This window comes from Haliotis asinina, chromosome 6, assembly GCF_037392515.1.
Source record: "Haliotis asinina isolate JCU_RB_2024 chromosome 6, JCU_Hal_asi_v2, whole genome shotgun sequence".
In the NCBI taxonomy this organism is placed as follows: Eukaryota; Metazoa; Mollusca; class Gastropoda; order Lepetellida; family Haliotidae; genus Haliotis; species Haliotis asinina.
The window spans coordinates 14,228,357-14,255,878 of NC_090285.1; the positions used below are offsets into that span (position 1 = coordinate 14,228,357).

A 27,522-nucleotide genomic window follows, 5' to 3' on the forward strand; every position below is an offset into this window, starting at 1 on the left:
GTGATTATTAACAGTGATTAATTGTGAAAACATGTTCACCTTACTTTAACATGCCCGAGCGTCATGAGTCCTACTGATTTAGCACTCATGGGAAACTTTATTGTGGCAAATAAGTTATTTTCTAAAATCCTGTCAGGAGAAGGTAGTATCCGGATATATTGCTGCTGGATGGACCCCCCCACCCCCCCCCACGTACCATGTAAGTAATTTACGCACTGTGCTCACAACATGCACGGGGGTTAGAAATATTAACATTGTTTCTTCTTTTCAGTTATACACCCAGATCTACTCTCCCTATCTACCCTTTAAGTTAACTTTACTACTATTACTAATATAATTTGGTGATGTGTCACAATTTCTTTGAAACCTTAATTCATTTGTCAATGTGAATGAAGAATGAAGCACAATCCCACTGACCCTTTGGCTATGATTTGTACATGCATAATTTCTGTAGACTATTCGTGGCACTTTCTGCTGCAGGGACACAGTTCTTTGTGGACATTGCGACAAGTAATTGTCAAGAAAAACAGCCTAAAATCACGAGAAATACGTTTCTGAAATATGGTTGGTTTCTACAATATTTGTTTTAACATGGGTACTCAGAGATATTCCGCATATATGTCTTCGTTATATCTATTCATATAATCTGTACTCCAGAAATATTTCAACCAAGTCACATCATACATTTATCAGTTCATCAAATTATCTAGTATCTTATGTTCTGTGTCAGTTCTGTGTATCCAGTTGTACCAGTTAATCAGTTTCATGGTTTGATATTTGTTTTATAACCATTAAAACCTTGTCCATCAGTACATGTTGCATGTGTTAGCCCTACAATGCATTGACATTATCATCACACCTCAAGTTTCATATTTCTGAAAGAATCGTTGTGTCAGTTATTTGATTTACAGATATGGATTGTGGACCAACAAACTCGGAGAATGATGCCCGGTAAGGGAATCTCTTTTATAACAATATTATTCATATAGCTTTATAATGAAGCTGACACTATGTTAATGCATACAACAAACCTTTTTGACCTCACTCAAAGTGTAACTGTACATGGACTCAAGCATAATATATACATATATTTTAAATTCCAGGAGAAATACGGCTTTTCTGTCCTCACTGCCAGACGTCTGTTTCAAGAAAAACACGTTATCTCCATCTCCGTAACAAGATGTTTGTTAGTTTGTAAAGATTTTTCGGGTGAATGACAAATGTTTCATCAGGTTAGTCATCAAAGAATTTTTAGATTTCACTAAAAATCGAGTTTGCACTGTCACTTTGCTATCCATGTTTAATATATTTAATGTATGTATCATACATGTAACTGTAATAACTGAAAGTGAGCAAATGGTAATACGTATTTAATATTTGTAATACATGTTATCTCCATTATCATATATATTGCTGTGTTTCATTCATTGAATTGTCTCTCAGTTGAATTGATGATTCAAACTGAATGTCCTTTTCCTTTCCAGACACTGACAGTGACCAAGATATTAACAGCACATTCAAGGTTTGCGAGCTATTACCACCACAATGTGAGAGCCTGATTGATTCGGATTCAGATGTTTCGCCAGATATTAACCAGGACTCGCATACACCAACAAACATCTACAGAAGAACAAAGCACTTTGTGTACTGGTTAGCTCGTCTTCATTCAGTGTGCCTACTTCCTGAGCAATGCTTGTGTGCAGAGAATTCTGTTACTCTTCTCTGAGCGCCCCAGTTTCTTAATACAGCGAATTGTGTACTACTGCAACTGCCCTGTTGCATTAAAATGTGAGCTTTTCTAAGAAATGAAACAGTTGGATCATAATATTTCCAGCGTTTGTTTTTTGTTCAAATAAATATGTAATAAATATAACAAGATAATACAACATATTTCAGCTTTCTAAACCAAGCGAACTCTCATTGTCATCTTCCTTGTACAGAAACCTAGCGGAAACCTACATTACCCAAGATCCACAAGGTTTCCGCAAGACCAGAAACTTACTCACTCCAGCTATAAAGGTTTCAGTAAACTGAAACTAAATGGAAACTTCCAACTACAGTTTCAGTTGACGGAAACATGACGGAAACTAAGACTTGTTAGTTTCAGTTGTGGAAACTATGCGGAAACTCTCATTGCGCGTTTCCTGAAACTGAAACCTAGCGGAAACCTACATTACCCAGTATCCATCAGGTTTCCGCAAGAACGGAAACCAAGTTATTTTTGCTGTGTTGGACGTCTGATATTTATTCAATAAGGCCAATTACTTACGCTATCTGATTGGCTGAGTGTTCAATTATTTGCAATGTACCCTGCTTACAAGTGAGTAACATTTCTCTGTACTCTGCTGGCAATGCCTAACTTAATCGGTACATCATGGCAGTAATTCTTTATCTTGGATAACACTGAGTCACGTATGTTGTGTGGAAATTACCAGTGTTTTGCAAATGCAAGTAGATGGAAGGGAGATAACTCTAAATCTGTTTTCTTGTCAGCAAAATCTAGTGATGGGTACAAAAAGATTTATATGTTGTATAAATATGTTGTTCAGTGATCCCTCAGGCTCAGGGAACATACACAAACATTGAGGGTACATCAACCTATGTCCCCCTCATGACCAGTAAAATATGTGCTTATAATGTACTCTGGGTACATGATACACACTGTAATAATGAAATTTTCACTGCTTTACCATTTTTGATCCAGACATTATCTTAGTGTACCTGACCATTTCCAAAAGTACCCTGATATTCAATCTCACATAGCAAGTTAGCTTAAACCTATATATACAAATACACTATGATAAATAAAAATAAATAAAAACCATCTATCATCGTATATTGACACCTGTGTGGATAATGCACAAACCCACAAGAAAATTTTGTTATATACTAAAGAGCAAAAGAAACGGAACATTTTTTTTCAAGTTTTAAAACAGAGGACAGAAACAGGAATGCTTAATTTTATAAAACTTCATTTCTTCGAAACTTGATGTTTTAACATGTATAATACATGAGAAATCTGTTGAGGACAGGACCAGCAATGTTTTCAAAAGTTGATGAGTACACATACTCAAGCAACTGGTATGTTTCCAAAAATCAGGGTACACATTCATATAGCATAGGTCCGAAACAATACATCAAAGAAAATTTAGCTCCTGTCCAAAGTGTTGGTGTGAACCAAGGGTTAACTTTGATGGCATACAGAAAAAGGAAAGAAACAATACCAAAATGAATATCACGTCTTTATCACGATGTTTTGTTTTGCACTCATGATACAATGGGATGGCAAACAAATTTCAAAACTAAACGATTCAACATGGAAAACCAAGCTACAACAAAGTGAGTGAGGTTGATTTTGCCACCTTTAGCAATATTGCAGCAATATCATGGCAGGGGACACCAGAAATGGGCTTCACACATTGTATCCATGTGGGGAATCGAACCCCGGGTCATAGCACATGATGAGCTAATGCTTTCACTACTGGGCTACCCCAACACCCCTACAAGGAAGTATTGAATTTACCAAGGTTACGGTTTGATAGCAAACCAGTCTGGATAAACAATAATAAAACAATGAAATCTTGGTTAAGTGATGTTCAGACATTGTTTAGGACCCAGGGTACCGATCCCATGGCCCCATCAGCTGTAATACTCATCATCATCATCATCATCATCATCATCATCATCATCATCATCATCATCAAAATTCTAATCCTGAAGTATTCGTTTGGATTGTTATGAAAACAGAAGAGTAAACCTATCAATTTTAACAGCCAATACAAAATATCAACATCACGCTGTTTTTGTCATCAGTGTCATCACACTTAATACATCATGCAGCTTCTATTCACAATCAGTCCCAGTTTGGGCAAAATTCTTCTCCTGAAGGAATTTTGTCCCATGGAATACCACACTGTAATGTTTGTGTCTGTGTGTATAGCACATCCTGATACACCCACAGTCTGTGAAAAATGTTGCATATCCAAAATCCCCAGGACCTTTGAAATTAAAGTTTCATAATTTTAAGTCCAGAAAATTTGACCTTCCCTGTGAGTAGTCCAGGAGCTTGTTTGGAAGCATTGCCCATCATTGTCTGAGTATGTTACACAAGGGTGGACTAGTCATGAGGATAGACAGCCTTCAGGAACGGTCTGGCTATATACTGGGCGCCATCGAAACTCTCAAAGTAGTTGTCTATATCTGGATGGATTATCTGGAAAGGAAAGTAGGAACTGCATGAGAATTTTGAATTTAAGAAATAATAAAGAAATGTGAAATACTATATATGATAAAAAGAAATATTCACATCAGTGTATTTTTGGATAGTATACAAATATCTTGCATTAAGAACTAACATTGTATTTTAGATCCTACTTTGTCTGTCAGTTTCAACCTGTTGAAAAAACCCAACCCATTAAACGATAAATGCTTATGTTTATAGTGAGTGACTGAGTTTAGGGAACACACTGCGATAAAGCTTCACACATTGTACCAGCATCTACGTTCTAAGACAGTGAGTTCAGTTTTACGTTGCTTTTGGTAATATTCCACACACTGTACCCATATGGGGAATCAAACCCTGGTGTTTAACATGATGGTCGAACACTTTAACCACTAGGCTACCTCACAGCCCAGCTCTTGTTTATAGTGTTCTGTATCAATGCTCTTTCATGGTACTACACAATTATCATACCAATCAATAGATGTGTACTCAAATTATATTCTCAGCTCCCTCAGTCTAAGTAAACTTATCCTCAGTACTTTTCGTTACACTCCACTACTGAGTCTAACAAAACCTTATGGGAGATTGACCAATCAGAACACAGCTTACCAAATTGCGAAAGTGCACATTCGCACATCCCTTATGAACTTTCTATCTCGAAAAGGTTCGTACCCGAACGATTCCGAATGCTATTTACGATCGCTTCCGGGTGATGCACACGGCGTATGTACAGCCATGAAAACAGTGAGTAAACAGTCGCTGAAAATGGTGTTTTGGGCAATATTCAAGGATGTCATCTTGCGGAAATATTAGCTAATAGTAACCATGTCAACAGAAACCCCAAAGCGTATATATACTGCAGGTCAAATAACTGTGTTATATCCAGATTTTTGTTTGTGTCAGTGACGCAAATATGTTGAAAGATACGTTGAAAGGTCCCTAAATAGTAGCCGTTGTCTGATTGGTTAAATCTATTTAACCATCTCGCATTTGACTGGACTGTCATTGGTTGGTCAAAGAGTACCTGACGCGACCTTCTACTAGGTTTTGTTAGACTCAGTGGTGGAGTGCAACAAAATAGACAGAGACGAAATTTACTGAGACTGCAACTCCCTGGGAATCATGAGGTTGTGTTGTGTTAGTTAAACATTTTTAGACAACATTAAGATAACATTGCAGTTATTATGTGCCAGAATTTCAAATTCATGCAATATTTAATAATAATGCAAAATAATATATATGATAAACAGAGATTTTCATGTGAATCAATTTTGGGATGGTAAACAAATCTCTTCTGTTTAGAATTAGCATTGTATTTTGGATCCTGTTTTTCTCTGTCAATTTTAACAAAATGTGAAACCAACCCATTATTTGATAATTCTCTTGTTTATTATGCTGGGTATCAATGCCAACTGCTTTGTGCTACACGATTATCATCCCGAACGATAGATGTGCACTCAAATCATATCCTCAACTCCGTGGGAATCATGAGTTTTCGGGATGTTTCAACAAAATGGTAGTGTTGTGTTAGTTAACCAGTTTTAGTCAAAAATTATGATAACACTGCAGTTGTTACATCAGCAATATTCTTTTCTTGTGAAAGTATTCAGATAATTCTGTAAGTACTCCCCGAACAATGACACAATCCGTCGTGGTAGTGAAATGATGCAAAGTCATTAGATGATATAAACTCAGTAAAAATAAAAACTTGACACTCATTATTTTTCAAATAGTGTTTTGAAACTTTTCTTGAAAGAGTTCTTGTTGTGATGATGGTTAAATGCATTGTCAAGGGCATTATGTCACACATTCATTCTACTGGTCGTGCCTATGTTGCAAGGGGGAGAGCACTGTATGCTAAAATCATGTTTCCACATGCTACATGTCACCTGACCTACTGATACATGTGCAATTGATTGCACAGTAGCAGAGTAGCGTGTCATCTCAGAAAAACATGGTTTTTATGGTTAATTATTTGCTAACTTGCAATGCCACGACTGTCAAACATTCAGTGTGAATGTGCCATAGGCATGCTGAATACGAGAATGTCCGTCACTGATGTTGCAAGGGTTATGGGATGCAGTCGACAGACTATCCATAATCTCCAGACACGTGTCCATCAAACTGGCACCACAGCTGACTGCCCCTGTGATGGTAGACCACGAGTGCCGTCACATGCAGAAGACCGCCAGATTGTCTGACATAATTTGCGCAATCGGCTTGTCACTGCCACATCCACTGGAAATGTATTGTTTGGAGGTTGAGTGACTGCCCAACCCATTCGAAATTGCCTGCGCTCCGCTCATCTTCATGCACAGCAACCATATCGTGGACCAATTCTAACCCATTTCCATCGATGCCAACATCTTGTCTGGGCACGACGGCATCTGAGATGGACCCAGCGAGATTGGAATAGGGTTCACATTAACCTTTGCTGATGAAAGGGTTAGAGTTTGGAGAAGATGAAGAGAACGCAATGCCCAGTGTTGCATACTGGAAGTGGATCGATTTGGGGGAGGTAGCGTTATGGTTTGGGGTACTATCAACGGTCACTGTCATCCAGGGAAACCTTAGTGCGGTAGCATACAGGGATCAGGTGCTTGTTCCAGAGCTTTTGCCATTCATAGCAGCTCATGGCCCAGATCTGACTTTCCAACAGGATAACGCCAGACCTCATACGTCCAATTTAAGAACGAATTTCCTCAGGAACGCTGGCATCAATATCATGGAGTGGTGCTCAAGATCTCCTGACCTTAACTCCACAGACAACGTGTGGGATGTGCTAACCAGGCTGTTCCATCAAGTAAAGGAACAAATATATTAGTACAAATATGGCGGCGCATTCCCCAAACTGTGTTCAGATGCACCATCCAATCCATGAGGAGACGTTGTATCGCATTTGTGAACACCCATGGAGGATACACCCAAAATTGACATGATTTCATTAAGTTGTGACTCACAGTTTTTGATCATGGACATTGTAGTTGCATTTCCGGTGGAACCAATTCCATGACAAACATGATCTGTATGCTATAGCATCTTTATTGACCAGAGAATTGAATACAATTATTTCCAACCCATTTTCCAAAATGTTTAAATCATTGACTTTGAAAAGAGTGTAAAGTTTTAGTTTTTGCTGAGGTTATATCGTTTGTCCCTCCATATGTAAGATATCTAGCACTTGCCCTGCACTTCTGTTTAACTCACCTGCATATGTACAATAACTTCTATGTTTTCCTGAGGAACATAGGTGGTCTGAGGTGAGACACGATCACGCGTGTCGACCAGAATGGAGTAGTTTGGCTGCGTCCGATAGTGCTACAGAGAAAAACAGGAGTTGCCAGAACAGCAAATATACAAAATATCTCAAAGTTATCTCACATAATACAGGCAATCCTGACAAGTGGAAGTTGTCAAAACCAGGCTCTGTACAATCCAGCAAGTTGTCAACACCGGCATAGAAGCTCACTCGTCCATAGCTAGTACATTTACCATCAATTAAAAATCCGTCTGCAGGATCTCGGCATGAAATGAGCCGCCTGAATATGTGTGAGTAATCAACACTGTCTAATCCGGCATGTGGCAAGGAATTGGCCAGATGTGTACTGTCACCAAATATTCCTGCGTTGAAACTACTTGGTTGTTGACAAAGTCCATTTAATCTTAGTTCGAGATGGGTACAGTTGTATGTATAATTAGTGAGAACGAGCTCATATCTTTGTCTTTCATTGTCAATAAGTGCAGCATTTCAGAGAAAAACAACGATGTATATATGAGAGGGACAAAACTGGTTCAGTTCTAGTTACAGGTAACCATGTCAGCTCTACAATCCGACACACTTTCTAAACTGGATTGTTGATTCAGTCCTGACTAAAGTCAGTTTAGACAGCTTCCATTGTATATGAAATATGAAATTTATGATTCCATTTTGTGACTTTTTACTATTTTCTGACTTTTATTGTGGTATTTTGGCTGTACAGTTTTATTCTGAGTTGTTAAGGTAAGACCTGCTCCAAGCAGCCCTGTATCGCAAGAAGTATACAAGGTATAATATGTTGTCATGTGACACTCACCGCCTTCCCCTTCCCATGCATCTCCTTTATCCAGCTTTCTGGAGCCTGGAAACAAAGTAATGGTCTAGTCAACGTCTACAGTATTAATAGATAATAATCCTTATTCTCACATCACTGGTCCTTATTCTTACTCCACTGCTCCTTATTCTCATATCAATGGTCCTTATTCTTACATCACTGGCCCTTAATCTTACTTCGCTGGTCCTTACTCTAACATAACTTGTAATTATCTTATTATCACTAGTCCTTACTCTTACATCGGTGATCTTTAAAGTTAAATCACTGGTCCTTACTCTTTCACCAAAGGTTCGTATTCTTACATCACTGGTCCTTATTCTTATATCACTGGTCCTTACTCTTACATCACTGGTATATCCATGGGCCCTATTATTGCTGACCCATACCGACTGGCCCTTACTCTCATATCACTGGTTCTTACTCTTACATCACTTGTCTTTACTCTTACATCACTTGTCCTATCTCAAAAAGAACTGATCCTTTCACTTCTTGCAAACGATCTCATAACATCCTTCCTACAGATGAAGAAGGAATGGCTCCTTCTTGACCCCTGGGAAAATGCAATTTCAAAAGTTCCAAAAACCTATATGAAATGATGACGTGAAATTTATCAGACATATTGAAATGGTTAACAACAAACACAAAGAAAACAATATTTGGTGGAGCCAGGTATACAGTGAAACTTACAAAGCCTAGTTATTAGTGGCTTCAACATCTGACGACATCTCTGACAGGTTATAAATGTTCTGCTAATTTCTAAATGTATGCTTAAGGTGTCCTTGACAGACCTTGTCCTCCTTTCAAAAACACAATATACATGATCCTATGCATAACACAGATTAAAACAAAACACAACTGCCTTAAAACACCAGAAATCACATAGGTTATGCATTGAAGCAAAGAACATCACATTGATCCAAGAACCAATTCCACTGGAGTGAGTGAGTGAGTGAGTGAGTGAGTGAGTGAGTGAGTGAGTGAGTGAGGGAGGGAGGGAGGGAGGGAGCTGTAAGAGGCAACTAACAAGTTCCTGAGGTTATGCATTGAAGCATTCAAATAACATCACATTGATCCAAGAACCATTTCCACTGGAGTGAGTGAGGGAGTGAGTGAGGGAGGGAGGGAGGGAGCTGTAAGAGGCTACTAACAAGTTCCTGAGGTTATGCATTGAAGCATTCAAATAACATCACATTGATCCAAGAACCAATTCCACTGGAGTGAGTGAGTGAGTGAGTGAGTGAGGGATTTATGGAGCGAGCTGTAAGAGGCAACTAACAAGTTCCTGAGGTTATGCATTGAAGCATTCAAATAACATCACATTGATCCAAGAACCAATTCCACTGGAGTGAGTGAGTGAGTGAGTGAGTGAGTGAGTGAGTGAGTGAGTGAGGGATTTATGGAGCGAGCTGTAAGAGGCAACTAACAAGTTCCTGAGGTTATGCACTCTGACTTGGTCACAAATGTCATCAGTTCCCAGTTGGGTAGATCAATGCACATGCTGTTCATATCATTGGATTGTGTCGTCCAAACAGGAAGATTAGAATAAGCAGACATTAAGTGAGAGACTTGTTTCATGCAACTTCTATCAACATTCCATCTCTATCATGGTGGACACCAACATTGGTCATCAAAACATTTACTAGTGTCAGGTCTTGTTGTCATGAGCAACAAGTCAACTAGGCTACTTGTCAGTCAACAACTCTAGAGCGACTACAAATGCTGTCCCACTTCAACAAACTTACCCGAGCTTGTGGGTCCCATCCGACTATTATTCCCCTGTATCCCCAGATCTTGTGGCGTATAACCTGTCCTACTCTATACTTAACACCAGGTGGCCGCGGACTCCTTGGCTCAGTAGATTCTGAAACAAGACCAGATATGATGCATCAACTAATCTCACTATGAGATTTTCCACTCTGATATGTTACACAGCTCCAATGAAGGCCTGGGGAAGAGCGACCCGTGAAGGTCTTGGGTAGAATAGGCCTTTGGTAATCTAAGCTTGCCATAAACGGCGACTATGCTTGTTGTCAGAGCTGGCTAATGGGGTCGGGTGGTCAGGATCGCTAAGTTGGTTGACACATTTCATCAGTTTCCAATTGTGCTGATTGATGCTCATGTTGTTGATCACTGGATTGTCTGGTCCAGCCTCAATTATTTACAGACCACTGCCATATAGCTGTAATATTGCTGAGTGTGGCGTAAAATGAACCTCACTCACTCACTCACTGGGGAAGAGCCATATACAATATAATGAAGAAAGCATTCTAACCAGTCATTCAGTGTCAAGACTTTCAAACAGTCCATATTCTGCTTGATTCCACTTGAAAGCTTGTTGCTTTATGACATGGTATAGGAGATGATATCCTTTTAACATACTATTTTCATCATGGCAGGAGAATCTTTATTGAAACACAAATTTAGAGCTGCTATCTTAAATTAGTCAGTAGTGTAAGTGTACTTTATGTAAATCCTTTGCAGATATTTGCCAAATGTATAGGAGAATCGCTGCTCATTTGGTGATGGGAGGTGATCAGGTGATGCATTTTGTGGGCATTTATCATGAACCGAGATTGGGGTAAATTAACCAGGAGACAGAATCAGTATCCAGGAACACAAACCTATGATTTCATATTTCTCGAATCTTAGATACACAGTTCCGCACACAGACCGGCAGACACCTACATGACAAGGCCTTCCATGCTTCTTCTGGACATACCAAAAACATAATGGTTTGTTTTAAACTGTAGTCCACAATAGTCCTGCAATATGCCAGTGGTCTGCGAATAATCGAGTCTGGACTAAACAATCCAGTAATTGACAGCACGAGCATCAAATCAAATCTATGCCTCTTACGACAAACAAGGATTTAAAGAAGACCAATTTAAACCCGGATCTTCATGGGTAATCCCTAGAACAGGTTCTGATTAAATTAAAAAAAAAAATATCACAAATGCCACAAAAAGATGCTTGTCTGGAAGTGATGTTAATTGAAAATGGTTTCATCAGATTACGTGTGGCGAGATAAGTTTTTAAGCTCTGTTCCATAAAAGAATATTTTCACAACACTGAATACTTACGTGAAAAATATCCTTTAGGGTCCCTATATTTAAAGACTTCCACGGCTGGGGACTCGCCTTGCGGGTTGTCCTGACCCGTGAACACCACATTCTTCTTCTTGTTTAAACTACCTATAAGTTCATAACACCATTTTTGCCACGAATTCCAGGATAAGTATCTGTTTTTAAAGCCAAGGGCATTACTTAGCAACCTGAAACAAAACAGATATAAAATACAAATTACAAAAAGTAAGAGTAACATGCTCTGACTGAGCCACATGAATCAGCAGCTCATGTACCTAAATATTTTCACGTATACATTTATAATTTAAATTAAAATTTAATACGACTGGTCATGTGGAAAGGGGCTACCATTGCATTCCAATTACTGTAAGAATAAGCACACTGTCAGTGTACATGGAAACCGGGATAGGTTGGGTGGAGGGGGATTGGAGTGATCATAAAGACTGATAATAGTTAGCCAAATGTCCATAGATTATTTGCAAATACTGAAAAGTAACTTTGAGCAAAAACACCAGGGCGACATGTTTATGCATGGATTAAAAACAAAACAGCAGAATGTACATAATTTAGAAGAAGTAAATGAATAAATTCCTAACTTTGGGTATTGTGTGTGTAAATCAAAACTTACACCTATCACAAAAGTTTACTTACAATAGTATTGATGTCACAACTGATAATCGTTAATAATATTTCCTTTTGTCAATATTTCCTATTATTGACCATGTTCACCAGCCTTGGTAGACATCAACAAGCAGGCCATGACTGAGCTCACTTTCAGGTGACCATAACACATGTCTTTAAACAGATAAACCAAAATACGTGTTGACAATGATTCCTGCTTACATTTTCACACTTTGACTACGTTGTGCTTCTGGGGTAGCAAAAAACTTGGACACAAAATATTGAGCGGGGACTGCCAAGAGAAGCAGACCAAGTTGGAACGCTGCTCGTCTGTCTGCGGGCATGGCTGGAGCTGCAACATCAGTGAGTGTGCGTGTTTTTATGCTGCTCTCATAGTCTGTTTTGGGGAAAACGTACGGATGAATTTAACTCTAAACAAAAACCTAAATAAAACAAAGTGAAATTAGAATTCTCATAATTTTACTTTCAACATCAACTTGTTTTTGTCTGTGAATTCATAGACATAAATGAAAACAATTTAGTTAAGGAGTTTTTAACCAGAAAATTATATTTTAACACTAAACTTTCTTGAAAAATTGGTATGCAAATCTGCCACAACACCAAAAATGCAAGATGTGAAAAAAATAAGGAAAAGTGTGGAACCAGTGTATTTCTATTACAGCAGACCCAAGATGCTTATAATCACAAGAAACATTGTTTGCTCTCCAACTTTGACCACAGCCATGATCTTTGCACACATCACTTGGTGTGCTTTTATGAGTTGTCTTCTTGGGAATAATCCATCCAGGCATTCCAGTTCAAATCTACAACCTGGTCAATTTGGGTGTGCAGTCAGTTATGTTTTAACAGGTCAGTCAATTGTGAAGGAATAGCAGAGCTGAGACTTCTAACATACAGTTTAGCAGCTGTAAGACATTATCATAACCATTGTCAGTATGTTTCTGATAGATCAAAGGATCAATATGGTGTTGCTAATTTTTTGTGTAACAACATCCTCAAAGATGAGGCAAGGAAATTTGATTAGTTGTTCTGAAACTATTATTTTCAAAGAAATATATTTATCGATATAATAACAAAAAATTCATTATCACCATGAAATACGAAACAGTGATTAACATCAGTCTCTGATTGCAGTCTGGTCTTATCAAACGTCATGCACTGATCTTATGAAAAATCTTCTTCTTCTCGTCATTGATTAAATCTTAAAATAAAAACCCCAAGACAAATACAATACTAATTTCAAGATAAGAAATATGCTCATATGTGTTCGGGGCCTGTGTTCGATAAAAAAAGATAAAAGCGACGCGGTAATTGGACGAATGCATTCTACCGTACACAAGAGACTGTAGCGAACGATGGTGTGTGTTTCACAGAGATACGAGATTTCATAGATGACTGGACCCAAGTGTCTTCCTGCATGCTTAGTAGTCCAATTGGTGCGCCATGCTTTCGGGTTATCTATCGAGTCATTATCACTACTGGAACTGAAATCTTCATCGTTACGTGTCACAATATCTGCTTGTGTTTCTGGACATTGTTTGACATATGACACACAAATCGAATTTTGCCACGATCGCATTCACATGGCGTGCTCGAATTCGGCATGTCGTAACGAACAACAAAACCTTAAATATTGCTTTGAAATAGTTAAGACTGCACTAATCACAACTTAACTAAACAATGTGTGAAATATATTGCAAATCATATAGATGTAAATAAGTAGGTTAGTATATGAAAGGTGGTAATCGTAGTTTCCTTATTTACGACATGTTACCGCCATGTATAACTCCATACACGTTTCGCAAACGGTGTACGGAGCATGTGATATTAGTTTTGGTATTCACTAATCATGTCAGATAAATTTAAGTTAATATAAAGGCGTTCCCTGAATTCTATAAAATTATATAGCTGAAAAATGTAGTATATTACACGAACCATTCATTACATATCGTGCTAAATTGTTCATGTCGTTATCCTACATACACTCATTTGGGGGGTCTGACGTCGGTTTTCACTCAGGGTTATGTTGGTGGCAAGAAATTTGTGATTATTCAGATCTGACACAGATATTGGCATTTGACACCCCTTAAAGTGGTTTGGCTAAAAAATAATAACTCTAGTTATTAATTCTGAAAGGAAAAGGCTCATTCACTGACCATCATAGGAACAGCTTTAAACAACAAAAACGGACGGTACGTCATCCTTACGGTACCATCCTTACGAATGCTGTCTTATGTTTCGTCTAGTGCAACAATGAAGATGCCTACTTAGTCATTTTCATGTGAGAGTGAGTGAATATGGTGTAATGCAGCTTTTAGAAATGTCCTGCACACATTTTACCCGTGTGAAGATCGCACTCGCGTAATCATCGTGACGAGCGGACGCTTTAACCATTAGCCTACCCCACCGCTCCTCGTGTTAGAGAGTTTAAACAATAACGTTTTCAATTCTTTTAGGTGTTTTTTCATTTGCAGTTTGACCAGGGACACTCTAACAATTGTAAATTATCCCTGATATGACATATTCCCATATGGGTAATTTAAAACTATAAAAGTTTTCGATAACATTAGCCGTTATCAATATTATTTTGACAGTTGTGGGGTGAAATATATGAACAGAAAAGCAAGTCGTGAAAAATAAATGTGTCAAGAAATCCGTATTTCGAAATATCCATATTTGTGTTTGAGTAACATATACTGAGATAAAGTTCTAAAGATCTGTGTGATTTGCGTTCATCGGCAGCTTAGAATTCAAGTGTCACATTAAGTGCGTCTGAATGAGAGGAGGGAGAGAAGGCCGAAGTGATGGAGATCTTATTTGTTTCTACTTGGAAGAAAGCTACGAGTTCCCTGGATTCGACAACAGGACGAAACTGTGTAGACATGCGGATCCGGTACTGTAGGCTCTCGTAGCAGGTACAGCAGCAGAACAGCTGTAGTAGTAGCAGCAGCAGCACTAGAAGTAGTAGTAGGAGGAGGAGGAGGAGGAGCAGCAGCAGCAGCATTAGCAGCAGTAGCAGCAGTAAAAGCAGTAGTAGCAGCGCCTGTAGTAGACGGGTGGTAGTAGAAGTGGTGGTTGTAGAAGTGGTGGTAGTAGTAGTTTTAGTCTGGTCCAGAGGGGCGGTGTGGTAGTCTAGTGGTTAAAGCGTTCGCTCTTCACACCGAAGGCCCGGGTTTTATTACACACACGGGTACAATGTGCGAAGCTCATTCCTGGCGCCGCCCGTTGTGATATTGCTGGAATATTGCTCAACGCGGCGTGAAACATATACTTACTCACAGTCTGGCCCAGACTCCTATATTTGCAGATCGCTCATACAGTTGGAATTTTGCTGAATGAAGGAGGATATCAGTTTCATTTCACAACATAGACCGAGACTTTTGATATAAATTAATATCCCATTGAGGTACTCAATGGCATTAGAAGCCATGATGTATGTAATCAATTACAACAACAGGGCGGTTCGGCAGTCCAGTAGTTACAGCGTTCGTCCGTCACGCCGAAGGCCCAGGTTCGATTACCCACATGGGTACAAAAATCATTCCTGGCGTCTATCGCCATGATATTGCCAAAATTGACAAAAGCGGCGCCAAACCACATTCCCTCAATCACTCTTTTTACAGATGAAAAGAAAGGCAGTAAGGGACACCTCGTTCACCCTAACTGAGAATGGAAAAGCATCGATTTAAATGGTGATTGTCATCTTGATTTAATTTTCTCGGTCTTTGAATAGACTGAGATTGTCTTCGGTACCGAAGGCACCACGTATATACTATTACATCCTGATTAAACACAACAAATGTGTTTCTGTGGTGTCACAGTATCGCCACTGACTTATTTACAGTCTATTTCTGTCTGACACCGAATCCGTGGTTAAGTGAATGTTTCTGCCCACAGTGCGAACTTTAAGGTCGGTGGTTCAGTTCGTCGGTGGACTGTACCAACAGGCATTAAAAGATGGTATTTGTTGATCCTGTGTCTGATGCTTGACAGTGTATGTGAGTTTAGTTTTATGCTGCACTCATCTGTATTCCAGTATTCCACATGGCGACAGTCTGTAAGTAATCTAGTCTGGACCAGATAATCCAGTGGTCAACAACATGAGCATCGATCTGCGTAATCGGACTGCGATGGCATGGGTGAATCAAATCAGTGAGCCAGTTAGTCGCCTCAAGTCAAGCATTGGTTACTGAAGATCAGTTCTAACCCGGATCTTCACGGGTCAGTCTTTATGCCTTTGGGAAGTCCGAGGTAATGGAAGTTGTGGACCTCGATGAAACTAACGATAAATGTATGGAAAGACAAAATTATGCAATCAGTATGTAGCCTGGATTCGAACCCAAGACATTGCTTCACGCCTAAGGGAAATCTCCCCCCCCCTCTCTCTCTCTCTCTCTCTCTCTCTCTCTCTCTCTCTCTATATATATATATATATATATATATATATATATATATAGGGATATACTCAGTGATGAGAGAGTAAGAATATACTCAGTGATAAAGAAGCAAGAATTTGCTCAAGGATGAAGGAGTAACATATGGTCAAAGACTTCTCGGACTCTGCGCAAAGACTTCTCGGTTAAGCTATTACTCAGATTTCAAGTCTACACGTAACAATTTTGTTCAAAGGATACACTGTTGTACACGACATAGAAAGAACTCAACAACACGTCTCTGTTCAAATGACCCGACATATTCAATCACGCTTCCTATCATTTGCTGACTGTCCAAATTACACATATCATGTCAGGATGTTCTTCAAACACAACGGAAACCAGTAGTACAAGAAGATTGTTCTCCGCCTCTGTTAAGGTGGAATCCATTCCCACAGAACATCATTGCTTGGTACTGTTGTGATCGTACACTCCCCACGGCGCCTAACGACAATCTGTTTTCGGCTCATCTCGGTTGTCGTGCCTCCGAAGGTCGCTGCCAGAAAGGAACGACATCACCTTCTACTCAAAAGAGCATTATCAATATATCTTAACTTGCGGAAATGAATATTAGCTCACATTCACGTGTGTCCGCTGGGGCTAGTGTGTTGACCCTTTGCGTTTTATCTCAACAATAGGCTTTTATGTCCGGAAGAAACGAGGTTATTTGCGCAGTTGGGATGTAGGTGTATGAATACCAATCGGAAAAGGTCAGAGGTCACTAGAATGGGTTATTTCATGTGGAAATAGATCAACGTGGATTAGTTTCGTGGGGTGGTAAATTACATTCCGACTGAAGGGGAAGTGATTATTGCACTAAGAATGTACTAAGGAACATCCCCCAGTAGAGGCGTGCGTATGTGCACATGGCGCGTTTTGTGCTAGTCATGACTAATGCCGGTTTGAAGTGTTAACCCAGTATTAATGAGATACCAAATCTTAGTTTAACACGAAAACTCCGGTCAGTCACATGTCCAGTCAGAGATGACCTGTTCATGATGTACTTCTTTGTGCCGAGGAAGCCAGGGTAACAATAAATGCTTTCTTTTACCGAGTGAGTGAGTTTAGTTTACGTCGCACTCAGCAATATTCCGGCTGTATGGCGGCGGTCTGTAAACAATCGAGTCTGGACCAGACAATCCAGTGACAAACAGCATAAGCATCGATCTGCGCAATTGGGAACCGATGATGTGTCAACCAAGTTAGCGAGTCTGACCACCCGATCCCGCCTTGTATGGCAAGCATGGGTTGCTGAAGGCCTATTCTATCCCTGACCTTCACGGATCCTTTGTTTTAACGCCATTACATCGAACCACTGTGACATCTTCGGGCAGACGCTTGATTCAGTGGACCGCCAAAGCAGAGTGTGGCTAGTGTCTTAATAGCAGGTGTTACATTAAGTTATGACTAGTACATATTATCTTTGACCGTTGGTGTTTTATTAAACAGTCGCTGATAAAAATTAGCACTGATAGCCGTGGGATAAAACAAGAACAACACAAAATTATAAAACAAGTGAAGCAGGTTTTGGACGTTCTAGCATGGCTATGGTGCTGACAATCCTAACACGAAACACAATCGGACAGAACTGAGATTCGAATTCGAAAGTTTCTGGGGTACCCACGAGGACTCAGCACAGCGACATGGTGCGGCCTGGCGCACAGATGCTTCAGGGGAACTTCAAACTTCAAGGTACCTTTTGGATGCAGGCCGTTCATGAAATGATGTTGTCATTCCGTGTAGGGTACAGGCATGGGGACGGTAGGGTAACCTAATGCGTAAAGCGTTCGCTCGTCATGCCGAAGTCCATGGTTCGATTCCCACATGGATACAATATGTGAAATTGCTTTCTGGTATCACCCGCCGTGATTTTGCTGCGATTTCTTTTGTCACACTCAACAATAGCCCATACCGGCGGTCTGAGCCAGACAATCCGGTGATCAACATAATATCTTAACATTCTTCATGGGTTCATTGCTGAATGGCGAGAAAACAGTGCTCACTCACAGTACAGTTATGTAACTATGCACCTAGGAGGATCAGCATCTATGATTTGCTGGTATCATAATACATGCTTTCTGAAACTAGCTTATAGTTCCTGTAACTAGTGTCTGTACCTGGCTGTATATAGTTCCCATAACTAGCTCTATACTTCCAGTAATTAGCTTATAGTTAATGTAGTTAGTTTCTGTAACTAGCTCTATACTTCCTGTAAGTAGCCTATAGTCCCAGTAACTAATTTCTGTAACTAGCTTTATAGTTTCTGTGACTCGTTTTATAGTTTCTGTAACTATCCTTATAGTTTCAGTAACTAGATACTGTAACTAGCTGTATAGTTCCTGCAACTAGTTTCTGTAACTAGCTTCATAGTTCATGCAACTAGTTCTGTAACTAGCATTATAGTTCCCGTAGCTAGCTTTATAGTACCTGTGACTAGCTTTAAGGTTCATGTAACTAGTTTTTGTAACTAGCTATATAATTCCTTTAACTAGCTTCTCTAACTAGTTATAGAGTTCCAGTAAGTAGAGCCCATAGCTACGTTTATAGTTCCGTAAATCGTAACTGGCACTTAATAGACAAGATGAAGAAAATTAAATGACGATTCCAAATATGGCGTCACATCGTTATTTTCACATTTGGATCATCAGTCAATTATTTCGATCTGAAAAACGAACGATGCGTTTTACTGATCCACACAAGTCAGATCACAATAAAAAACAAAACAACAACAACAACAACAACAACTACAACAACCCTAAAAAATCAAAACAACAACACAATCATGATCGCGACAGAGGAAGGTATATAAAAGGAGGCCTTGTGTCAAATGCCACAGCCTTGATATCGAAATGAACCAGGACACGCGATTGATCATTGTATTTGTGTGAAAACCTCTTTACCGTTCAATCCTTATTTTCCTCTCGTCAAAGTCTCGCGAGTTTCATGGTGTTTCTCGGAAGATGCTAATGTGACCAATGACTTTCCCTTGAGTGCATTAATCACTCTCGCTGCTAATTAACGAATAATCGTAAATTTTGACTTTCAGTAATCGCGTCCATATAGAATTAACCTTGTGTGAATAGTTAACGGTTTACCAAAAGACATGAATAAATAATATTGAATGAAGGATAGTTCTTCGAAACGACCGTTATGTGTTCGCAATTGCTTGTTTGGTTCTCCTCTGTGCACTATTCCTTTAGTGTTGTGTCTCTTTATAAAGGGATCTTCCCTTTGGAATCCTAGAATTAGTAATGCTTTAATGCCTTTTTGACACATTTTTCTGTCTTTTCCGCCTATACCCATTTGTTCTGAGACATTTAGGTTGTTTTGGGCCAAGTTATGAATTCACTACACGGACTCAGTGTCTCTACCTTACGGATAGTGTCTCTATATTTCTCATGCGGTGTCTATCTTCCATACACTGCCTGTCGCTCACAGAGTGCCCCTGTCTATCTCTCATAGAGTCTAACTCATGCAAGAGCAGCTTACGCCATGGAAATTATACGATTAAACCCGTCGATGAATGGAAAATATCAAAAGATAAATAGTCGACACCTTCAGTGACGACACCGGGTGATCGCGAAACGCTGTCCATTACCTACCTCCATCTGCATCGTCACCCACCAATATACATTAGACAAGCAACAGTGAACCCTTTGACAGCCAGTTCCTGTGCGTGATAAGATGGTCATATAGGGCGCATCTTCCATTGTCAGGAACACGTGGAATGCACCTACTCAACTAAAGCAATTTAATTACAAGAAGATCAAGGCACTGTGAGAATGCGTACTCTCTCTGAGGGATCGTCTATTGGTAATCCTCTTGATGGTGTGAAAGCGAGTTAATATCTGTCGAATGAATGATAGTGGATCAGTGCAATGTTCCTTCGGTTGCATTAACAAAATATGTTTCTCGGGGACGTGTTCCAGGGGACATAGCTTTCCTGATTACTGCACTGACATGGTGACGTAGGTGCACGTGTGTGCATGTGCGTATGCGAGCGTGCGTGTGAGCATGTGTATCTGTGCTTGTTTCGCTCGTTCACACCGAAGACCTGGCTTCAATTCCCAACATGGGTGCAATCTGTGAAGCCCATTTGTGGTGAGATACCAAGTACCGACTTCGTCTCTAAGTTATCTACGTACTGCAAGGCGCCAGGCAGGGATATGACAAGTTCCATATTTTATTGACTTTTGCATTGAGCCCATCACCAGAGAGCCTCTCTATCAGTTAGACCACCGAACGATCGTTGTCAACTCTAGATCTATTATCCATGATTGCTATACCGGTCTTTGCACGCCCGAAAGATATAATTTATCAATTCGTGATGCAGAAGCATTATATAACAGCGTAATGTATTGTAAAACAGTTTTGTAATGTAATTACATGGCTTGAATCAAGATTCAGCAGAAGGCAGTTCTGCGCTAGTGCTTTACTGCATTTAGGTATGGATTAAGGTGTGATCTAAATACGACATATCTAAGAGTACTGGGATAGTAAACTCATTCTGATAAAAATCCTTACAATTAGTCGATGTTTGATGTGTCGACCATTCGGTGGTCTCGAAATAACAGCTTTCGCATTTACCTTTACTCATATATTTTCCAGTTGAGTCAAATTTCTGATAAATCGATGAAATTTTACTTCGATACAACAGAAGTTTGATTGTAAGGGGCTAGAGTGTTTATCCTTATCACACATATACGAAGACTAGTGGTTATGTACAATTAGTTTTTTTTACCAAAGATTTCAAGAAATCTGATGTTTTGGAAAATCAACCACTGTTGCATCTTGGTAAAAATTATTGTCTTCAATGTCTTCACAGCAATTATCACGATTATGTTGTTTTTTGTACACTGAAATTGTAATTGTACTGCCACATAGGACTTTGTTACAGGTCTGTTATTTCCTTCAACTGAAATTACTTATAATTATTCGTTAAATTTGAAAAACAGTATTTTTTTTAGAAATTGTGCAACATTTCCTTGCCTTTTGTTGCCTTCATGCTGAAAAAACTTGCGTACATATTTATGGGTTAACTTTCAGGTTCACCTTGGAAATCGATATATATACATAATCATTGTTTTAAAAACTAAATTAAACACTGGACTGAGACGTAGTATTTGTTCATCTATATTCGCAACACTATAAATTAAAACTACGAACCCGAATTATTCGAGAAAAAAAAAATTCTTGCAAGTGCGTATTTTGTCAGATTATTGTTTTAGTATAGGTATTGTGAAATTTGTATGTGAAAGAATAATAATATGTTTTTACGCATTTACTCGGTCTGGGAAATGCTCAGCATTTGTAGCAAGTTTAAAGTTACCTCTTGTCAAACGTTATAAAATCCCTGTATGATGAATAAACATCGACATGTGTACATATTCAGAATATCAATGAATGTACTGTATTTGGCCTGTTCTGTGATACTGCATTTGACGACTGATAAAACATGCCTCTATTACGAATTGAAATTCTTGCAAAATACCAATGAATGATACCAGGACACGGGTTGCTTCCATCTTTCGCTATATGTAACAGAAGTATACTAGTATGTTAATACCTCCTCAAATCAGAAATACATGCTCTTACTTTGTTAGCTTTGCTTATTTATTTGTTTGAATGTTTTGCAGCACTCGGCAGTTTGTCCAGCTGTGGGAAGGCAATAATGTAAATAATCCTGACCAGAGCAGATAAACCAGGGATTGATATCATTAGTATCAATCAAGGCAACTGGGATCAGAGGCATGTGGCAACGGAGTCAGAGAGCTGGACACCCCATTCGCGTAGCCTCTTACGACAAGCATGGGTTTTTAAAGGCCAAGTCAAACCGTTTCGCAAAGTTCTCGTAAGGCTTAGGCCTCGTACCTTTTCTCGTAACATTGGTATCTCTGACGTTACAGTACAAGAATTAGGTCAAGAATTAGGGATGCTACGAGTAATCTTAAGCTGACGACAACTTTGTGAAACGGGCCTCCGGATCCTACCGTGTAGTGAAAATCTACAAAATAACAATCAGATTAAGGGCATAATAATAAATATTGCTGTCTTTAAGAACTGTGATTATTACAGCATAAAATGAAGTTTTAAGTTGCAAAAGTAACAGTTCCTGCTCGGGAGTCTCATAATCACATTTACAGGTCAATGTAGATGTCAAAGACGTATATGACGTCGCGCTCTGTGGACCAATTCGATGCTTCCACAGTCTCCTACTTTCATCACTCGGTCAGCACGCGGTTCCTGAAAGTACCATTCCTCTCCAAGAATCACTCGCAGAGGTTTCGCCTTGAAGATACCACGGGCCTTTACTTTCGTCTTCAGTTAGGTAAGTGTCTGCCTCTATTCTTTATTGATTGTGATGCTTCGCATCTCTGTGGGTTTGCGTGTCTAAGCAATGTTTTATTAATTCTGAATAGGGAATCAATCGCGAACTTTAAAAATATATTTGCATCATGGACAATGAGGTGAGAGTATTTAATTATTGGGCAAATTATTTTAGGGGAGTTTGTTTTGCGTTTTCATAATAAGAATTCCATATGAAACTTATCCTCTTCTGTGTGTTTTCTTCTGTTGTTTTAAGGACTTAAAAATATCACTCTTGGGTGAGTTGGCATCTGTGTATTGCAACAGTAGTATCACCATGATCACACTGAAACATTAACAACAAAAATAATTCCAAACGTTCGCTAAATTTTGTTTCTACACGTCACGAATGGAGAATTAATTAAGAATAATAAAATATTGCCGAGGCTTATTTGAAATTATTTTCCTAAACAATGTTCTGAATATTTCATTTCCCAAGCTAATCTACCATAAAGTATGACAATGTGTAGAAATCGGGCTCTGTAACTTATTTTGAATAGTGCACGCTCGAAATTCGGAAAATTTATATTTTGGAAATAATTAATACCTATTTCTTCGGCAGCATCGTTTCACCTTATACCACTTCGACTTCACCCTAGTTCTAAATACCAATCATATAGACTTCCTCATGTATAAATCAACAAAAGTATAATTACAAATGGACATACGGTAAAGTTTTCTGTGGAGAATGTTAAGAGTTGTTTCTCTAGGGTGTGCAGCATAGATATTCAAACAGACAAAGGAAAGTATACAGCTGAAAATTGTTCTCGACCAAGAATTTAATAGAAGTTATGAAACGTTTATAGTCTGAAAACAGTTTCCAAAACCATATCAATACAGCTCCATCTTGTGAACATTTCTTGTTCCATCGTCAATATTTTGTTTTGTCCGAAACTGTCATGATTATTTACGAAAATATAGTCAACAAATGTTGTCAAGACTATTCTTCATTTTGCTCTTATCTCAAGACCTGTTTCTACACAGACTCGCTTATTCCAAAGTCCCATCACTATTCTGTGTCACTTCTTGTGTGCAACGTGAGCACGCAATGTGAATGGAAAGACGCCTAACAACTGGGTTATCATCATCATCATCATCATCATCATCATCATCGTTATTATTAAATGTCTGTCTAAACGAAATTATTGGTTGGAGTAGCCTAGTGGTTAATGCGTTCGTCAGGCCGAAGACCCGGGGTCGATTCCCCATATGGGTGGAATGTGCACCCCCTTCGTGTCCCCCTGGTGTCCCCCTTCGTGATTTTGATGAAGTATTTCTAAAATCAGCGTAAAATCCTCACGCACTGTCGGAGCTACATACATGTTCTATCATACACACAACATGCTGATTGACAGACGGCACCACTCGGAAAATGGATTTCTAATTGTATTTCGAGAAAGGCGAAATGTAGGAAACGCATCTCCTGGTAATCATACGCTCCCTATTCAGTCTACTATTGAGCGTATGGAGTGCTGTCCACGATCAAATAGATTTCCATTACGGCAGTGAAAGGTGGAAGGAAAGGAATGTAATTCAACAAACAAACCCCTCTATATTATGTTTCGCCAGTGTTCAGGGTCACGTGGTGGTCAGCAGTGCATTTTGGGAATGACTCGGCGTAATTAACGAGAGGGAGACACTTGAAAAGGGCTTTGATATGACCGTAATGATACCTGAAACGAACTACGGTGTTTTTTCCGTTTTCATAACTAAGAATCAAAACCGGTACTAAGAATGATTGCTGTCTTTACTTCTGCTATAACGTCTTCCGTGACAACCACGACGCTGGGTGTTAGAGTACAAGTGTGGTTTGTTTGTTGCTAAATACGCGCACAATAATTTAGTTATGGCTCTTGTCTGTAAATAATTATCCCAGCTATATAGTGACACTATGTAAATAATCGAGTCTGGACTCGACAATCCAGTGATCAATATCATGAAAATCAATCTACCAGTTGGGATACGATGATATGTGTCAATCCAGCGAGTCTGACTATCAAATCGCGTTTGTCACCTCTTACGACAAGCACGGGTAGCTGAAGATCTTCACGGGTCACCAAGAAGCCAAGTGGCTCTAACGTGACCTTGAATTTCATATAATGTCCATGCGTGTGCTACGTGTCGTTGAAAGTTGCTAATTGCATGCCAGAGTTGCAAATACGATGGTATTCTCACAGCGATACTAAAGTGGACTGGACTGCAGTGTCATTTGACAATTTCAACACATTTTATTCCATTTGCTTGAAACTCCACTTGAGCTATGGGAATCCTATGTTACACATCGAAAAATGAACGTTGTCCAAAACAACCTTTGCACGACGTTTATTATTAATAATAAGGGGTATTTCTAAAGCGCCTGTTTTACGCCGCTTTCAGCAATATTCTAGTAATATCACGGTTGGGTTGGGTCACTAGATATTGGCTTCACACACTGAACCATGTGACAATCAAACCCGGGTCATCGGCGTGACAAGTGAACGGTTTAAAAACAGGGCTATCCCACCTCACAGTATTCTGTATTTGGCACGGTAGCTACTGAACTGATGTACAAAAGAAAGCAGACAGCTTGATTATTACCCCCAAATAATGTTAATAGTTTGTATTTTGATTTTGACACACATTGTATGCGTCCTGCTTAAACACCACATACATCCACTAAAATGTTTAGCGCTGGGTACCATGAAATTATGTTGTTGTTTGTTTCTGTGAAACAACAGAAGAGACGTCTTAAAACCAACATGCCTTATACAAAAGCCGAGTGGCTTTTGTAAACTCGTTCTAAAGGTCAGTTAATGCCAACACTACATTGTGCGGTGTGGTAGCCTAGTTATTAAAGCGTTCGCTCGTCACGCCGAAGACCCAGGTTTGATTCCCACGTGGGCACAATGCGTGAAGCCTATTTCTAGTGTCCCTCGCCATGATATTTCTGGAATATTGTTAAAGGCGACGTAAAACTAAATTCACTCACTACAGTTAAGGAATTTTAAGGCAATCCAAAACGATTTCAAAGAATATATTTGATTTAAGACCATGTGTACATGCATAAATAAATACGATATGTGATCATTATCCAAGACCGCCACAATGTGTGATATGGCTCATTGTGTGTTAACGTACCAAGAAAGTATAGTCGGTTTTTTATGCTATCGACCACTGATTCTGTGACAGGTTGGAATAAAACAACTTTCACTCACTAACGCGAAACAACATATCATATCTAGCCAAAAAACATACGATGTACCTCGAAAGCTATAAAATCGACGATCAACCCATCTCGACCACTTTAATCATTACCCATTGTGGATTTCGATTCAGCGGTTCTCCTTAACATGTCAGAAAACGCATTTGTATGAACCTCAACGTGCAGGATGAGTAATGGTATAATAAGAATACATATATAAACGTGTCATTTACATGAAACAATCTTCAACTCGTATACGCTGCAACTCCTCCCATGAGATCATTTAAATTTCAACTAATCTCCACCAAAGCCTGTAACTTGCCCCGAGAGAAATGATACTCACAGCTCATTAATAACTGTTGACGCAATGAACAATACTGTGCCACCAACCGTGGATTTAAAATTTAAAATTAAATGTTAAATGTCAAAAGGTTTGGTGTTTTTCAAGATGTTAAAAAATGTATAATGGACTTGTAATTAGCATCTATAAAACTCGGACATTAACATTTACCAAAACGAAATGGCATTTTGAAATGTCTGAATATCAGTTTTTTCTTATTAAAGAGCTGAAATATTTGAAATATTTAGTTTCCTGTGTGAAAAAAAGTTTCAAATGCGAGGAATGCATGATGAGTGTTTAGTCTGGCCTACTGCAGTAATTACATTAATGTAAAATCAGGGTTCACTCTCATCTCATAACAACTGATAAATCCTAGTTTTCATTACTCTCGATACGTTTGTGTTGCTGCCTGAAAATAATGGGATCTTGACCAAATGTCACAACTATCTACAACGTCTGGATACAATTACAAGGTCTCACTCATCCCGTCTAGCTTGCCCACCTGACCATTCCGATTCTGACAAAGGAGTCCCATGGGGCTCTCAATTCGTAATGACTCATTCGTGCTGTTCAGTATTGTTCAAGACTGTGCAGGTGGTTAGCCGCTTGAACATGGTTTGGGAGCTATATTTGACGTTTATTACAAGCTTACAGTCCAATTACATAAGACAAAAGATGTAAGTACCTTCCTTCCAAAACACAGAGCCTCGCTCCGCGTGGTGGGTGCAAATTAATCCAGATTTAGTTCAGCCCTACAATTAATTACTTAAGACAAAAGATGTAAGTACCTTCATTCCAAAATAAAGAGCCTCGCCCTGTGTGGTGGGTGCAAATAACTCCAAATTAAGTTCAACGCTACAATTAATTGGTCAGAATCTCAGTAGTGTTCCATTAATTTTCTCTTTTTTAGTCATGTTTTCGTGTCTAGTTTGGATGTTAAAAAGGTGTTTAATGTTGAGGGGTGTGCTTTCCATACTCTCAACCAAGGAAATGGTTAGTTTTAGGTGTAGATAAATGTTGGCCATAAACATCACAACTAAAATATCATAAAAAATCTAATGTCAAAGAAAATTCATTTCGGACAAAATAAACAAATGAAGCTTTATGTAAAAAAAACCAAACATTTTAAAAACCTAACATTAACTTCAGCCCCTCTGAAGAGCA

The 27,522-nt window shown here is 39.0% G+C and overlaps 1 protein-coding gene across 1 annotated transcript; it reads right to left on the reverse strand.

The window, feature by feature from the left end:
- Positions 1-2,366: 2,366 nt before the first annotated feature.
- LOC137286360 (uncharacterized) lies at positions 2,367-13,638 on the reverse strand. Its single transcript, XM_067818170.1, has 7 exons — positions 13,374-13,638; positions 12,240-12,369; positions 11,394-11,584; positions 10,056-10,174; positions 8,296-8,340; positions 7,430-7,540; positions 2,367-4,213 (listed from the first exon to the last, which is right to left on the reverse strand). The coding sequence occupies exons 1-7, from the start codon at positions 13,615-13,617 to the stop codon at positions 4,118-4,120; spliced, it is 936 nt and encodes a 311-aa protein (XP_067674271.1). The 5' UTR covers positions 13,618-13,638; the 3' UTR covers positions 2,367-4,117.
- Between the last annotated feature and the right edge of the window lie 13,884 nt (positions 13,639-27,522).